Genomic DNA, 16,806 nt, shown 5'->3' on the forward strand with positions numbered 1-16,806 from the left:
TGTGACCCACAAAAAAAAAAATAAAAAATCTTAAAAGACTGAGAATGTCAGCCATTTTGGTTTGAAGCGGCCATTTTTTGGTCAATTCCAAAGATCTTTCAAAGACGTCTCACTGGTCCAGCGCAAAACTTTTTAAAAATTCTAAAGCAGGTTTTACTTAGCAACGTGAAATTAAAAAAATTGTCTAACATGATAAGACCCACAAAAAAAAGTCTCAGGATGACATGCCTTAAAAGACAGAGAATGTCAGCCATTTTGGTTTGAAGCGGCCGTCTTTGGTCAATTCCAAAGATTGTTCAAAGACGTCTAAGTAGTGCAGGACAGAAGTTTTTGAAACTCAGCCCCTGGAGTAGGTTTCATGTAGCAAAAAGGAAAATCAATACGTGTGTCTAGAATGATTGGACCCACCAAAAAGTCTCAGGATGTTATAGCTTAAATGACAGAGAAGTTAGATTAAAGTGGCCTTTTCGGGTCATTTCAAGAAATCCTTCAAAAAAAAAAAAATTGTTCAAAGATGGCACAAAAGAGCCTGTGCTTTTTGAAAACACATTCCCCGAAAAGAGACCCACAAAAAAGTGTCAGGATGCCATGCCTAGAAAGACAAAGAAGGTCTGCCATTTTGGTTTCAAGAGGCCATTTTCGGGTCATTTCCGAGGAAATTTAAACACCAACTAAATTCTAGTGAATTGCGACCAAACACAAAAGTCAAAACACCAACGCCGACAACAAAAACATCTGGAAAAATCTGCCTTTTTGAAAGATAGCCACTTGCTGACAGGAGAGTAACTGAAATGCATTGGCAATCATTTTTTTCTTTTTAAATATGTTTGGAAGGGCTGAAAAAAAAAAAAAAAAAAGAGCTGCAATTTCCGCTAAATGAGCTCAGTGATGATGATAAAACGTTTGCTTTGCAAAAGAAAAGGAAAAAAAAAAAAGTCTCCCGCAAATTAAATTGCAAAGTTCGGATCCAACACATCTTTTTGTTGGTTTGTTTTCCTTTCCGGCAAGTTCCTGGAATTCACTGGAACCTTGCGCCGTGGCTGCCAGCTCTGTGCTCAAAGGAAGAAGGAGGGGGGGATGGGGGGTTGTTTTGGATGTTCAGGGGTGGTGCTGGGGCGGCGGGGGGGTGCGGGCATCCTGAGGGCCTGTGCGAGCTGGCATGATGCTGACCAACGCCGCCGCTTTTGCTCTGAAAGGAATGTCTAATGTGGCATCAGTCACTGTTGGCATCCTGGAGGTGGTCTGCCAGTCCCTGCGCTCTGTGCCATACACACACGCGCACACACACACACGGAGTCGTGCATGGAGGCGATAGGCAGAGGACAGCGAGCTCATATCCTTATCGACGCCAATCCAGATGAACCTACAGACACGCTTCCCCAACACCCCCAGACCCTCATGCTACACACTTGGCCACCATTAGCCTGCTTTTAGCTAAAGGCTAAGGAGAACCATATGAGGGGTTGGTTGGGGAGGGGGGTGGTAGACTAATGCAACCCCCAGCCCGCAATTGGCTACACGTCCCCGGGCATCGGGACCTCTGGGCATGCTGGCCCGTGGAGACATCAAAGCCTTGGCCTCCCTGGAGGCTCTCGGGCCGAGTCGCGGTGCGTTTGGCAATGGCGGGAGCGCGCACGGGCTATGATACGCTCGCACCCTGGGATGCGCATGCAGCCGCATGTCGATGCATGAATGGAATCTGCCGCTTGGGGGAGGTACTGTGTGCCCATCCGTCTGGAGGCTGCCAAATATGGACGCGCGTCCAAGTGTTGCAATCGCGAATCCACTGAAAACTTCACTCTGTAGTGATGTCGGTGTGTCGCAAGTGAGTTAGGCTTTTAAACAAAAGGTTAACGCTTCAAATTAGGGTTGCAAGCCCGGGGAAGGGTTTCAAATATAAGACTGGATTAGAGTTTCAGATTAGGGTTTTGAGCCTGATTTAGGGTTTCGAACAGGGGTTGTTAGCATTTCAAATTACGGTTTGAAGTTGGGTAAGGTTTTTAAACTTGGAGTCTGGTTTCAAGCCTGGGTTAGGGTTTCAAATTGCGATTTCAAGCCTGGTTATGGTTTCAAACATGGGTTAGGATTTCAAAATATGGTTGCATTTCTGGGTTAGGTTAGTCTTTCAAGATTAGGAATAGGGTTTCAAATTAGGGTTTCAAGACAGGATTAATGTTTCATATTAGGGGTTGAAACCTGGGGTTGGACTTCAAAAAACAGGTTAGGTTAGGGTTTCAAATTAGAGTTCTGTTTTCAAGCAGGGTTACTATTTCAAATTAGAGGGTGGAGCGCGAGTTTTGAGCAGAGGTTTGGGTTTCAAATTAGGGTTTCGGTTCCCAGCCAGCAGTTCAAATTAGTAGCAGGGATTCAAACAAGGACTTGTGTTTTAAAAGTAAGGTTTTTAAGATTAAGGTGTCAAGGAAGGATTATTGTTTCAAATTAGGGTTTGAAGCGAGGCTAACAATTCTTAAAATCCTGCTTTGTGGGAATAACAACTATTAGTGGAGCTTGGGCTGTCCCTCTTCTTGCTGTAAATTCCGCTGCACATCTTCCAGTCGAGCTCAGTGCTGCCAGGCATGTAGTGGCGCAAAGTGGTACTACACTGACGCCACACAAGTTGAAATTCAGACTAGTCCACGTACCATAAAAAAAATATATATATAAAAAAAAAGGCAGTAGAGACAGTTCACCGTATATGAGAAAACTCCAGCTTTGACGTTTTGAGTGTTTAATGGCTTTGTACGAGCATTAACGAGTACGTTGATAAAAAGCGACAGTGGCGCAGTCGGTGGGCTTAAGATGAGCGATGACATCGTTTGGGTTGTTTTCCTTAACGGCTTGTGACTGCTTTCGTGCTTTTGAGTCAATCAAGAATCCAATCATTAACTGCTAATGACGGGGGAGGGAGTGGAAAAATGACTCACAGGATTGGGGAGGTCGGGGGGGGGCAGCGTATTCCTCGCGACTCCGCCTGAAGGGCTCCTTTGCACCTGCAGAAATGATGACTGACATGCTGATTGATTGATTGATTGATTGATTGAAACCTTCATTTGAAAATGCAACGGTTGCTTGGGGGGAACCCGCACGCCTGGTTTAAGACCCTGCTTCTTGTTTTAAAACCTAATTACTAAACCCGAATCTGAAAACCAAACCTTTGCTTGAAACCTTGACTTGAAACCCTAATTCTGTCTTGAAACTCTGACAAAAATGGAATCTCTAAAATTGAAACCCTGATCCTTGGTTGCAACTGTAATGTTTCAAACCCAATTTGAAACCTTAACCCAGACTAACTTGAAATACAAACCCCGAATTTGAAACCCTAATTCACAACCCTAATCTGTTTGTATGCGTGTGTATTTCCTAATTCGCCATCCTCCGGCTTTGTAAACTCAGTTTCAATCACGTTGCGTTTTTGCGGCAGCAAAAAGGTTTCTTATGATTACATTAGCATAAATGATTTCATAACATCTGCTTGTCAATAATTATCCCGTGACCTCTGACCCACGCCGGCGGTGAACCCCAGGTGTAAGGCGGCAGCGGCGGCGGCAGAGTAATGAGCGCCTCCCTTCTCCCCCGCACGCTTCAATTAGCGCCTTAATATTAGCCTCCAAAATGAGAGATTGGTAGACTGGATGGAAAGAGGACAAAATGGCCGCTTTCCAAAAGTTGGAAGCAAAATGGTCGACATTTCAAAATTGGGTTCGAAAACAGGGATTTCAAACAAAGGTTATGGTTTCAAGTTAGGTCTTGAAGCCCGGGTTGGGGTTTGTGGTTCGGGTTTGATGTTAGGGTTTCAAGCCAGTATTAGGGTTTCAAAAAAAAGCATTTGAACCTGGGTTTAAGTTTGGCGTTAGGTTTTCAAGCCAGGCTCCGCGTTTCAAACTGGGTTTTCAGGCCTGAAGGTTTCACATGGAGATATAAAGCATCAAATTTAGGTTAGGGTTTCAAATCAAAATTTTAAAACAGCGTTCGGGTTTCAAACTAACGTTACAGGATTTCAAACTCGGATTTGGACTTTATGTTATGGTGTCATTTCAAGCCTGGGTACGGTTTCAAGACAGGGTCAGGGTTTCAATGCTGTATATTAGGGTTTCAAGCCTGTTTTAGGGTTTTGACATAGGGATTCAAATTAGGGTTACAATCCAATGTCAAGATTTTAAGTCTGTTCCCGGTTTCAATGAGGATGGTTACAAGTTAGGGTTTCAAGCCTATGTTAGGGTATCAAATTAGGCTTTCAAGACAGAGTTAGGGTTTCAAATTGGGCTTCCACAACAGTCTTTGAACTTGGGTTGGTGGTTCACATTTGAAACCCTAGCCTGTCTTGAAATACTAATTTAAAACCGAAACCCTAATCCAAATTTGGAATCCATAATTCCGTTTTGAAACCTTATTCCAGGTTTAAAATCATAATTTCAAATCATAACCTTGATTTGAAATCCTAACCTTAATTTGGTACTGAAATGAAAGTGTCAAACAAGAAATGAAAGATCAAGGTTTCAATTTAGGATTTGGAATAGGGTTTCAAGAATGGAATTGTCTTTTACGTTAGCGTTTCAAACCCGGGTTAAAGTGGGTTACGGTTTCAAATTGGGGTGGGACGCAAAAGGTACTGCTTTGCTTATGTCAGGGTTTCAAAGTGGCATTTCAAATCTAGATTCGGTTTTCAAACTTTGTTTAGGGTTTCGGGATCGGGTTCGATTTTCAAAATTGGGTTCAAGCATGGATTGAATAAGCGCGTACGAATGAAAATGCGTCAAAAGTGTCTCTGCAGCGTAGAAGCAGCAGATGTTGAGCGCTGTAAAAATAACCTGCCGCATTGCGTGTGTGCGTCCGTGCGTCTACCACGTGTGCGTGTGCGCGTGCGTGTGTGTGTGCGTGTGTAAAAAATTTTTGCCGCCATTTAAAGCCCCAAATAGCAAAGCGGAGTCGCCTCCCAATCTGCCGTTTGCGGCCAAGCGCTCTAGCTGTCACTTTTCAACACGCGTTGTCATGGCGATCCACCAACATGTGATAGGGTTGCAAATTAAGGTTATGGTTTCAAAGTAGGGTTTTAAGACAGGGCTAGTGTTTCAAATGAATACAACTGTAGCGTTTAAGATCTGAGATGGATTAGAGAAAAATTGCAAAATTCATCAACTACCATGCAAATTGGGAAAGTTCTTCCAAATCTTTATTTTATCTGAATTTATTTCAATCTTAGTTTATTTTCGTTTAGCGCCGAGCGCGCGCGTCTGAGGATGAGCGCTAATAGGAGATTGATGGCATGTAATTAGCGCGATCGGCGTGGGCGCCGCGCCGCTGCGTCGCAACTGTCACCGGCAAACCAGGTGGAACGCCGCGGGCAAACGCCGCCTAAGCGCTCGCCGATGAATCACTGACAGCCGCGCGCGGATGCAAGCGCGACTCGGCGCCGAGCTGACGGGATTTCAACGGCCAGTCGTTTTGATTTTGCGCCGGCGAAGCGGCAGGAACACGGCGAACGCGTTCAACTCCCCCAAAAAGTTTGAACTTTTTTTTTTTTTTTTGCGCCTCTCTCATGCAGTCGTGTTAATCAATCAAGAGCAGACCGGGTCAGAAACAACGAAGCGTTTATGCGCCAGGTGCAAGTGATACGGCGTGGACTATGTGACCCAGTCAAGCGGAACTACTGAAGACCGTAATGGCGTTAGGAAGGTCAGCTCGAGGTTCAGCAAGTTTGCTTCATCACAGGCAACACGCGAGGAATCAGCCAAGCTCACTTTAAAAAGTTGCTTTTAGTCGGCAACAAGTTCAGATCTTGAACGGATTTGACCTCGTCTGGAAATTCAAACGGTTGGTAAGGCCTCAAGAGAGGGTTAGCGTTTCAAGTTAGTGTTCCATTCAAGGGGACAGTTTTAAATTTTAATTTCAAGTTCCAAACAAGGTTTGTTTCGAAGTCGGGTTTTACACCTCAGTTAGGATTCGGGTTTTAAATCAGGGTTTAAAATTAGACTTTAAATGCAAAATTAGGGTTTGGGTTGGGTGTTTGTGTTTCAAAATAAGGTTTTACCCTTGTTTCGGGTTGAAAATGCAAGTTTCAGACCAGGTTTAAGGTTTACAAATGATGCGTTCAAGTCAGGTTTTCAAAAGTGAGTTTCAAAATTAAGGCTTCAATCTAAGGTAATGTTGCAAGCGTGCGTGTAAAAATAACCCGGCGTCTCGTACGTGGGCACGCAGGTATTTTCTGCCTCGCATTTAAACCCTCAAAATAGCCAATCAGCCATTAGCGGCTAAGCGCTAGCTGTCTGTTTTTACACGCATTGTCACACACTATCTGCATTCACAACCGTGGTGGGAATTACCAAAACCCTTCCAAAAACATGCATTAGCCCTCCCCCACCACCACCTCGGCGACCAGGCCTCTTCTCTTTCGTCCCCCCCACCACCACCACCCCAACACCGAATACGGCGCGGGAACATGGCGGGCGTCGCAAGGCGGCTAACCTGGCAGCTAACCTGGGAAGAAAAGCCAGCACGTTATCACGCGCGCACACACGGCCCGCGCCAACATTAAGCCGCGTTCAATCCCGGCGCCTCGGTCCCACGTATGCCAGCAAGCCACGAAGAGGTGCCACAGGATTTCACGCCGTACCCCCAAATCCATGGAAAAAAAAAAAAAAAAAAACTAAACTCCACCGCGGCTTTCCCACAGAAGTGAGCACTGTTGTTGTACGCGGAAACACACGCAGTGGGAACACTGGCAATGTGCTGAGTCATGCTTCCTATTGTTCACGCAATATTTCCCGGGGTTTGATTTTTGTTTCTTTTTTTTTTTTTTTTTTTGCTTGAGTGGATTTGACGGTGCGGCGGTGTCGTCGTCGTCGCCTACCCCCCCCCCCCCCCGCCCCCCGCTGACACGAACACGGCATCGCTGTTGTTGGCGGGGACTCGGGAGAGGGGCTTACACACCCCGAGAGCTTCTTAGGGGGGCCTCTCGACGCTAAGCCGCTAATAATTCCCGCGCTCGCCTTCAGAAAAAAAAAAGGGCAAGAGACAAAAGGTTGGACATAGTGATGAATGCCAGGCTATGATAATGCTAATGCTAATGCGGCGGGCTATTTTCAGGCCGCTCAAGGGGGCCGGACATGGCGGCGGCGGCGTGGCGGTCAAGGCCACGTTGCGTACTGGGTAACGTAGCATGACAGCTGATTCGGACAAATTCATTAGGTTGCACCTTTCAAGTGATTAAAATTTGGGATTTGAAAATAATTTTAAAAAAATTTTAAAAATCGGGGGAAAAAAGAGGTCATCTGGTCACTTAAAATCAGAGTTTCAAGACAGGATTAGGGTTTTAAAATAGGGTTTGAAAATCAGATTAGAGTTTCAAATGAGGGTTTCAAGATCAGGTTTTAGTTTAAAACAAAAAAAAAAGTCTGGGTAAGGTTTTTAAATCAGGATTTGGGTTTCAAGTGACGGTTAAGATTTCAACTCGGGTTACTTTGATTGAGTTTCACGCTTGGGAGGAGGATTTAAATTTGAGTTTCAAGATCGGGTTAAGGTTTGAAATTTGGATTTGAAACCAAGATCTAGATTAGGTCTTAAAATCTGGGTTATGTTTTCAAACAAGAGTCAGGTTTTCAATTTAGGGTTAAGATTTCAAATCGATTTTAGGGATTTTAATTTAATTCAAATTTGGTTTAAAGATTTGAAGGAGGGTTTCGAGATCAGGTTCAGGTTTCAAATTGGAATGTAAAGATGAGGTTAAGGTTTCAAGTCAGCGTTTTAAGCAAGAGTTCAGGTTTTAAAATCGGGCTTAGACTTTCATGCTTGGCTTAGGGTTTCAAATGAAGTTTTGAAGCCTGCAACAAGGTTTTAAATGAGTTCAGTGATGCTCTTTTTTTTTTACATTTCAAAAATGTGATGATAAAAAGACGTAAAAAAAAAAAAAATGGGTCAAAAAATAAATCGTGTTAGAAGCTATTTGATATCTTTACTATATTTGTCACAATGACTTACTTGGGACATGTCTGATTTATTTGCTGCTTAAAACACAGCTCCAAAGTGCCAAATGATTATTATTAAATGATGCTCCAATCTGTTTTGGAAAATGAAATATCCTGAAGCGAGTGTGTGTGTGTGTGTGTGCGTGAAAGGTGCGATGTGTGTGATGTGTGCAAGGTGGCGTCCGTACAGAAGGTGCAGAGGTGGATAAATTTAATTACGGCTTCAGATATTCATTTGGCAAATATATCAAGGTGGCGGAGACGGGCCCGGAAAAAGGCGAGCGGGCCTGGCAGCCGCTCACAATGCTGACAGTAATCCATGAAAGCAAAGCAGACATTTAGAGAATTTACAGCGAGTTGCTGTGATGTTTAGGGGGGGGGGGGATAAGTGGAAAAATACAGCAATCGCCACCTTGTGTTTGACTTTCATCACGGCGTCGGCACACCGAGGAGGTTAATTACCACGCGCAAACTTTAACTGACGCACAAGGATGAGCGAGCGACGTCATCTGGCGTCCAATCACAGACAAAGTAGGGAGTGGTCCTTCTCAGAAGTCACTTACGCACCTCAACTAACTCACTAACTTCCAGTCAAACTCACTCAACTGACTCGCAAACTAAAAATCTACTCAACTAACTCGTTAATTCTCATCTCATCCTACTTTCTGTGACTAATTTGCTCAACTAACTCACTCGCTTCATGCTTGACTCTTTCAAATGGCTAATTACCCAACTCACTTAACCGACTCGCTGATTTCATTTGTGCTCAGTTAGTGGAATGAATGAGGTGGATATGAAGTTAGTCAATTAGTTGAATGAGTCAAATTGAAAATTATTAACTTAGTTGAATGAGTTACTTAGAGGAAGCGGCACCAAAATTTCCGTTGAGTGAGTTGCGTAATTAGTCAGTTAGCCCGAGAGAGCAAAACCAGAAGTCAGTTGAGGAGGAATTAGTTGGGTGAGTTAGGCATGAAGTGAATGAGTGAGTTGGGCAAGCTGGATAATAATTTAAATATAATATAAAATAATTTAAACAGAATATAATATAATATAATGTAAAAATTAATCATTTCGCTCAGTGAGTTAGATTTAATGTTGGTGTATGTGGAGTGAGTTCAACTTTAAGTTAGTAAATGACTTAAGTGAGTTAGTGACAGTGAGCAAAACCAACAAGTACGTTGACTTGGTTGGTTAATTGGTGTTCGGCATTAAGTTAGGGAGTTACTTGTGTGAACTGAATAAGTCGAGTGATTAATGAGCTAACTCAATAACTACCAATCTCACTGAAATGACTTTTGGATTTCTTCTCCTCCATCTTTCACTCACTATCAACTAACTGACGAACTACTCAAATCGCTTAACTGGATTTCTTTATTTCTTTCTATAACTAACTCACTCTACTAACTTATTAACTTGATGACTAAAACATTCAAATAACCCATGATTTTATTTATGTATTCTTTTTTTCTTGTTCCATGACGTCACCACATTATGGCTTGTCACCCATCGCGGGTGTGTCTGGAATTTATCGCTAGTAATAACCAGAACATCTGCAGGTCTACGCACGGAGTGCATTGAGGTGTGCACGTTTGTGCGTCAAGTCACGCGTTGTTATCTCACGTGCCCGTTTTGACATTTGTCGTGTGCCGACAGCGACAGGAAGTGCGACAGGAGGAGCGCCTCGCCACTTTGCAGATGTGCAAAGACACAGGTGGAGGTGCGCCCACCTCACGGGGCACTTCCTCTTCCTGTGGCGGAGGCGAGCGCGAGCGGCCTACTTTACCAAAGGCTCGATATAATCAGTCGAGCTGGCGAAGTGGATGGCAAACCGCACTGACGCTCCGCCTTCTGACTTCCGCCTGCAGGGGGCGAGCCTGAGTGCGGCACGCCCCTCAGGTGCTACTTTTAAGGCCAAAAAAAAAGCCAACTGACAACAATGACCTACATGGACTAACCTCAACAACTGTTTTTCTTTCCACTACACAAACAAAACAGCAAGTGTTCTGTAACGTCGGCACATTTAAATGACACAAACTCACAACTTGAGTCTTTTTTTTTTTTTTAAAACAACCAACTTCAAAGATACTTTCAACCCCCGCCCCAAAATGTCCTCCACTCACTTCACTTTAAATGAAGAAAGAACATTTACTTTAAATTTTATATATTCATGCTTCACTAAATTAAATATATTGGGTTTTTTTCCCCCATCTGCCGACATCCATGAAAAATTTTGGTTCACATTCACCCTTTATCAACCACTCAACTCATTTACTGCCATTGACGGCTAAAGGCGTCAAAGATCCATTTATTTATTTTTTTAATCGGCTGGTAGTGAATAAGTTAATTTGAAGTTAGATGCCCTGAGAAATGATTTTGGATCAATTCCTCAACACACTTAACAAATTCTTTAACTCTCTAACTCATCAACTAAGTTAATAACTCAACAGTCTTTTCGATCCTTCCAACTCAAGCACTCCGTTACCTTCTTAACTTGCTCACCGAAATCCCTAATTAACTCAACTCTGCATCTCCAAAGTCACCCACCGAACGAAATCAAGAACTCCCTCACTCATGCAGCTCCCTCCCCATCAACGGACCTCACTAACGCAACCAATTCGTAGCCAAACAAAGACGCTTCAAAGTCAATAAACTTGGTCGAGTCCGAGCGGACCTTGGCCTCTGCTTGTGGAGGTAATGTGAGGAGGTGCAAAAGAGGGATGATGAAGGAGGAGGATGAGAAAACGCTTGATCTGCGCCACGGGGCATTTTTCCGTCAGGCGAGTGAGGCGAGGGGAGGGGGAAAAAAAAAGAAAAAAGAAAAAAAAGAAATCGGGTGGGAGGACGCATTGTGCGGCGTGTCCGCGCCTTTACAGGATTCAGCTCAAATTTCCTTTGTGCTTCCATTTTGTGGAGGGATTATGTTCTTTGACAGAGCGCAGCCAGCGGAGTGGAGGCGGCGAGGACGGACGAGGGAGGACGTCTTTGTTCCCCGTCTGCATGTGTCTATATGTGACAATTTCAAATTTATGGCCCCCCCAAAGACGGAATCTAGAGAGTGAAGATGAACCAAATTCTAAATTCTGACCAGAAAAAGTCCCCGAAATTTCTTAAAAAGTACTTTAAGTACCACGAAATTTTGGAACGCGCCAGAAATTGTCTGTGCGCGTCTGTGTTCATGTTTAAGACTATTTCAAATCTATGACCCTCCCAAGACAGATTCTGAAATTCCCATTTGCAACAAGGCCTCGGAATCCAGAACGTACCAGATATAAATGCTCTAGCGCTCAGCAAACAGAACCCGTTAGAACTGGAGCGACGGGAGAAGAATTTATAAGGCGCTTCTTCTCACTCTCCTCTTCAAAAATATCAGCTAAAAAGAGGCCTGGAATTTTGAAAGGCACCAGAACGTTTCTGTGTGTGACTTTGGAATTTTGTAAAATCTTTGGCCCTCCCACGAGGGAAGCTTTTAAATTTCATTTGGGAGGTGATTTCCCCATTTTTCTGGTTTTAATGCCTAGCAGGTTCAAGGCCTTGAAATGAGTAAAGTTTGTTTTTGCGTGTGTGTGTGTGTGTGTGTGCATGTGTGTGTGTGAGTGTTACTAAATGAAATACTTGACCTCCTTTGACCGACACTGTTACAACTAATTTTATTTCCTTGCAGGAACAAGGCCAGGAATTCCAGAAATTACTGGAATGTCTGTGTGTGTGTGTGCGTGCGTGTGTGTATTTGTGAAAAGTTTCAAATCTATGACCCTCCCAAGATGGAAGATGTCAGACAGGGACAGGAGAAGAATCCGTGAGGTCCTTTTCGCCATTTCTTTCTCAATTAGTGGTCGGACCAATGCCGAGAATTCCTGAATGTTTCTGGGTGTGTGTGGGTGTTTGTGTGTGACAATTCTCAAATCTATGGCCCTTCTAAGATGGATGGAAATGTTGAGAGGTTCTTCTCCCATGGCTCCAAGTACCCCAAAGTTTTGTGCAGACCGTTCAGTGGCGAGTGTGCGTGCGCTCGGCTAAGCGTTAATTACACATGACACCAATTGCTCTGTTACTTTGTATTAAATTATAATGGAAAAAAAAAACTCCGCCGGAGAATTGGAGCCTAATTGAGGCTTCATTTGCATAATTTTGCATATTAATCACATCACTGATGAATAATAAATTTAGGGCAGATTTTTTTGTTTTAATTTATGCACAGATAAATAAATGTAAAAAAAAAAATGACTCGCTCATTTCTCTCATTCGCCTCAAAGATGAGTGACGTTTTGTTGAAGTTTAGGGGGAAAACGCATAATTATTGTGAATTCATTTAATTCAGGAAACAGTTTTAAAATTGTTATAATTTTCATTTCATAATTTAAAAACAAATGTTTTTATACTCCACAAATACACAACTATGCCATAACTTTGTCAACAATCCCTTTTTAGGCACGCTTAGCCATCTCATGTGGTGCAATAAAAGGGGTCAAATTATTTATTTCAATTTATTAATACCGCATAAAATATATTTTAAAATTAATACCTCACAGGATGTTAATTAAAAGTGATTGTTACATCTTAGATGAAGATTGTTTTGCTCGTGTCCAACATCATATACAACAAATAGTATTGTACTTACCTAAGAAAATGGTCAGTGTGTGTAAATGATAATAAATAAATAAAAGTGAATAAATAACTGTGCCATTTCGCTCTACTTAACTGTCGTCATTAACACGCAAAAGGCTGTCGTAGAGTTACATTTTTAAATTTTTGGTGTCAAATTGCAAAACACGTAAATTCCAAATGGCACCCTTGCTATTTCTGTCAGGCGGCTTGTTATCACACTTTGCTCGCTGTATGGCACCGAATATATGGATTAAATTAGGTTATGTATTTACAGTCACACACACACTAACACACACAAAATGTAGACAACAGTGCCTTTCAGTGGCAGTTTGGTCACGTAACCTCATTTAGGAGGCATTTAACTGCGTATATTTTTTCTTCTAATGATTTAGAAGTTTGAAAAATTCCACTTTCTTTTTTTGTATTAGTACAATAATAGTAATAAGTTGGTGCATTGTGTATTTTCATGACACTTTAATATTTTTACCAATTTTTTATTGAACTTGTTGAACTCCGCCCTTAAAAAATAGAATGAATTAAAAAATTACTCGTAAAATTGATTGCATTTTTTCCCAGCATTTTCAATGAATGAATATTTTTGTAATTTGTCATTTATTCAGTGGCATTTTTTAATATATAGCTCCACAAATGACCACCATAACATGAACTCCTATTGTATAATAGGGAGCCTATACAATATTATAGAATTAGTCAAGTTATGTTATTGTCATCGTATATTACAGATTACAAAGTATTTGATGCGTATGGAATCTTACTGTCAACAGTTAATATCACAACTACACACAATATTTTAACATTTAATCTTATTCTACAACAACATTCACGTGTCAAATATGAAATATATGCAAAAAAAGAAAAGAGCAGATAAAACAGCACAATAAACTTGCTAATTGGTGCGTCCTTTTTCGATCACTCAAAGATTAAAAATAGACACACACTACCCTCTGCTGGAGGAGAAAGGTAAAGACAATTCCATACGAAATGAGATGCACTTTGAGTTCATATCGTAGTATTTTGTCAATCATATCCTGTGAGATTAATATATTTTGTCATTTCAGGCCATGGCATCATTTACCATTATCGGTACACGTGCCGAAACTTTGAATATCTCGCCAAGAAATCTAAATTTTCCCTTAAAAATAAACAAAGCACGCATAATTAAGCCTCACAAATTCTTCTCTTGGTCGATTTAGCAAAATCTAGTCACTGAAATGAAATACGAATTTCACGAATGGGCAAACATCTGATTAGAAATATGTATTAATAATTATAATAAGTGAAATTAAACTTAAATTAACCAACTCAAAATGTGCCTAGATTAAACCATTGAGGAATACTGTACTGCATTGACCTTTCATTAATTAAAATATTTTTAGTATAACTTTTTAACGACGGCTCACAATAGAGTGAAGACATATGTTAATAAAAATGGAAATACGTAACATGTGTGTATGATAAACCATCATACCCGTCGTAAAAAATCCACTGGAATACATTTATATTGTTTTTTGCGGCATTCATTTATCTTATTTTCTTACTAACGCTTAAAAATGACCCTAAACGCAGCATTATTCCATTACAGCGAACCTTTTGTATGGAGTCGTGCGAGGTCCAACAGTACTTGAACGCAGCAGTCGCATGTATGAGCACAGGGGCATTGTGGGGAAGAAAATGGGATGACTTGTGTAAGGTGGTCAAAGCAAAGGCGTAGGGTTCAACCCTCCTACCGCTCTTGTGCTCCGCGGTGTCCCGGTCCGACGCCGCCTCATCCCGGCTGCGATGCTGCGGCTCGGCCGCCTCGCAAAGTGCCGAGGACTCGCGGTGAGCTCACCCGGGATGTGCCGCAGGAGAGCCGGGCTGACGTGCAGCGGGCCCGCGCGGGGTTTCAACAACCAGACGCGGCTAGCCAACTTTGGGAAGCTCGCGTTCGCCGCCCGCAGAACGTTCTGCTCGCAGCCAGGAGCTGACGGTGTGGATGGAGGGAGCTCCGGCCGGCAGCTCGACATCTCGGTGGTGGGCATCCCGGATCCGATCACATGGATCCGGTGTAAAGTGATCCTGCTCCTCGTTGAGCTCGACTTCGAGCTGGATGTCAACTCGGATGACTTTGAAAGTGGAGTGAAGCAGGTAAAACATTTGATTCGATTAGTTTTGCAATTTCTTTTGGGTAATTTGAAGTCACATCTGATAGGTTTACATTTAATTGTAAAGTTCAGTGACTTGCAAGAATTAAATTAAACCTTAACCCTAATTTGAAACCAAATTACATACTTACTCAAAGACGAAGTAAAGTGCTAGATTTTCTTTGCAATAATTTTCCACCCAAAATGCTTAGCCTCTTGGTTTTGACTGAAAATGACAAACGTTCCTTAGGCCTCCTGTAACGACTCAGGCACACCTGTTTTCTGAGTTTGGTCACGTGACATTCGCAAGTTGATCCCATATAGGCACTGTGATGTCATTTTCAGTCGACAGCAAGTGGCAGTCCAAGGGAAACGGGCACACATTAAAATACATAAAAATGAGTGGATTTTTCTGCTTTTTGTTTTTTTTTTTACTTGACTTCTCCTTTAAAACACCAACGCAGGTTTGAAAAAACAATTTCAACCAAACATTTTTCTTTGTCTGTCAGGCACTGGTGCACATCTCCAGCTTGATGTCCAAAAGGAAAATACTTTGACCTCATCGGTGTGGTTTCCATTGAGGTGAGGAATCAGAAACGGCACGAGTGTATCTGAAACCTTTGTCCAGATCCTCGATAACTTCCTTTTCTGAAGAAAAAGTACATTTCAATGGGGCTAAAATCCAGCAACAGGGACTCAAAACAGCAATAACTGGAAATACATTTTCATGTTTTCTCTCCAAAATTTCAAATATCGAAAGTCCCGTTTATCGTTCCAGATCCATTTTAGATGAAAATCCACAATATACAATCTCCTTTTTGAAGGTAATAAGATATTTAACAGGAGCTCTGTGAGTATTTTTTATTCATTTTGGTTTTCAGATGATCCGATACATCGAGGAGCGCTGTCAGCCTCTCTCACAGCATCATAGGCAGCATCTGGCCGTCTCCGTGTACGACATCATATTTGTGTTACCAGAGGACGTCTGCGTTGTTTTTGATGTGCATGGTCAGTTAGCATTTGTTGCTGCTTGCTATATTTTCAAGTAACAGTTGTTTAAAGGTTTATATTTACCATAATGTTACAAATGTTTCAATTTTAATAGCCCATCTATGGCATTTTGCATTATGTTCGCATTAAGCTACTAGAGCCCTGCTGCGAATGTCGCCGGAACAACACGCAAGCGCAAATTGGTGTGACATCACACATGAGCAAATTCATACAAAAAATTGTATTGTATTTTACACACAATAATAAATATAAGGGAATGTAAGATTCGAACGGCAAAGTTGGCTACACGATGAGTAGCTGCACTGGGAGAGAAGCTTGAGGCCAAGAACGTATCCGTAGGGTTCACAATTGTTTTGATGTGCAGGTATAGAAAGTTTTGCACTATCGTCACGAGGCTTTGGTATCTGACCACGCTGGACGGTCCCGACGACCCTGAAGGCACCAGGATATTCCAAGTGTCCCCCGGGCCAGACGGCACCCGGCCGAAGAAAGTGGTCACGGCCGTCTACGAGTAAGTACGTCGTTTCGGGAAAATGTCGGATGTATAATGATGAGAGACAGAATGTAATCTACTTTAAAAAAAATACCTTGCTGATCTTTCTTGACCTAGCAGAACACAGCTACACACACAAGATTCATCAGGATTAAATCAAATGAAACGTCATGTGGCCAACTACATGATGAACTTGTATTTTGTACCATGTTTGTCAGATTTCATCGTGAGTTGACAAAGGGGGCGTCTCAAGACTGGATGGTGACCACCATTTGGCGCTGGAACTGGAAAACCAACTGACTGAATGTCATCAGAACCACTTTCAAACTTTTCAGAAGCCCAAAATATTCTGGTCTATGACCCACTAGGTATACAAGTGAACATGTGACTCTTCTAAGCCCCGAAAGTTCTCATGAGGTCATTTAACTTATTTATACGATATTTAAAATTTCCTTTTTTCTTTTTTTTTAAACAAACAATTGCATCCTCGATGGAGTGTGCTAAATGTATTAAAAGAAAGAAATGTACTAGACATTTGAATTTCGCAGAGGACTTGCGCGTCATTCTTAATGTTTACAATCATTTCACACAA

General features: G+C 42.1%; 1 protein-coding gene across 1 annotated transcript; it reads left to right on the forward strand.

Moving 5' to 3' along the window:
* Nucleotides 1-14,213: 14,213 nt before the first annotated feature.
* Nucleotides 14,214-16,758, forward strand: LOC148328862 (m-AAA protease-interacting protein 1, mitochondrial). Its single transcript, XM_088306170.1, is given in 6 exon segments — nucleotides 14,214-14,714; nucleotides 15,220-15,249; nucleotides 15,251-15,292; nucleotides 15,592-15,722; nucleotides 16,092-16,232; nucleotides 16,433-16,758. Coding segments are annotated over 6 exon segments (774 nt in total). The 5' UTR covers nucleotides 14,214-14,366; the 3' UTR covers nucleotides 16,515-16,758.
* The last annotated feature ends 48 nt before the right edge of the window (nucleotides 16,759-16,806 follow it).

Source organism: Idiotropiscis lumnitzeri, chromosome 10 (genome assembly GCF_059441095.1).
Source record: "Idiotropiscis lumnitzeri isolate Australia: NSW breed Sydney's pygmy pipehorse chromosome 10, RoL_Ilum_1.0, whole genome shotgun sequence".
NCBI classification, from domain to species: Eukaryota; Metazoa; Chordata; class Actinopteri; order Syngnathiformes; family Syngnathidae; genus Idiotropiscis; species Idiotropiscis lumnitzeri.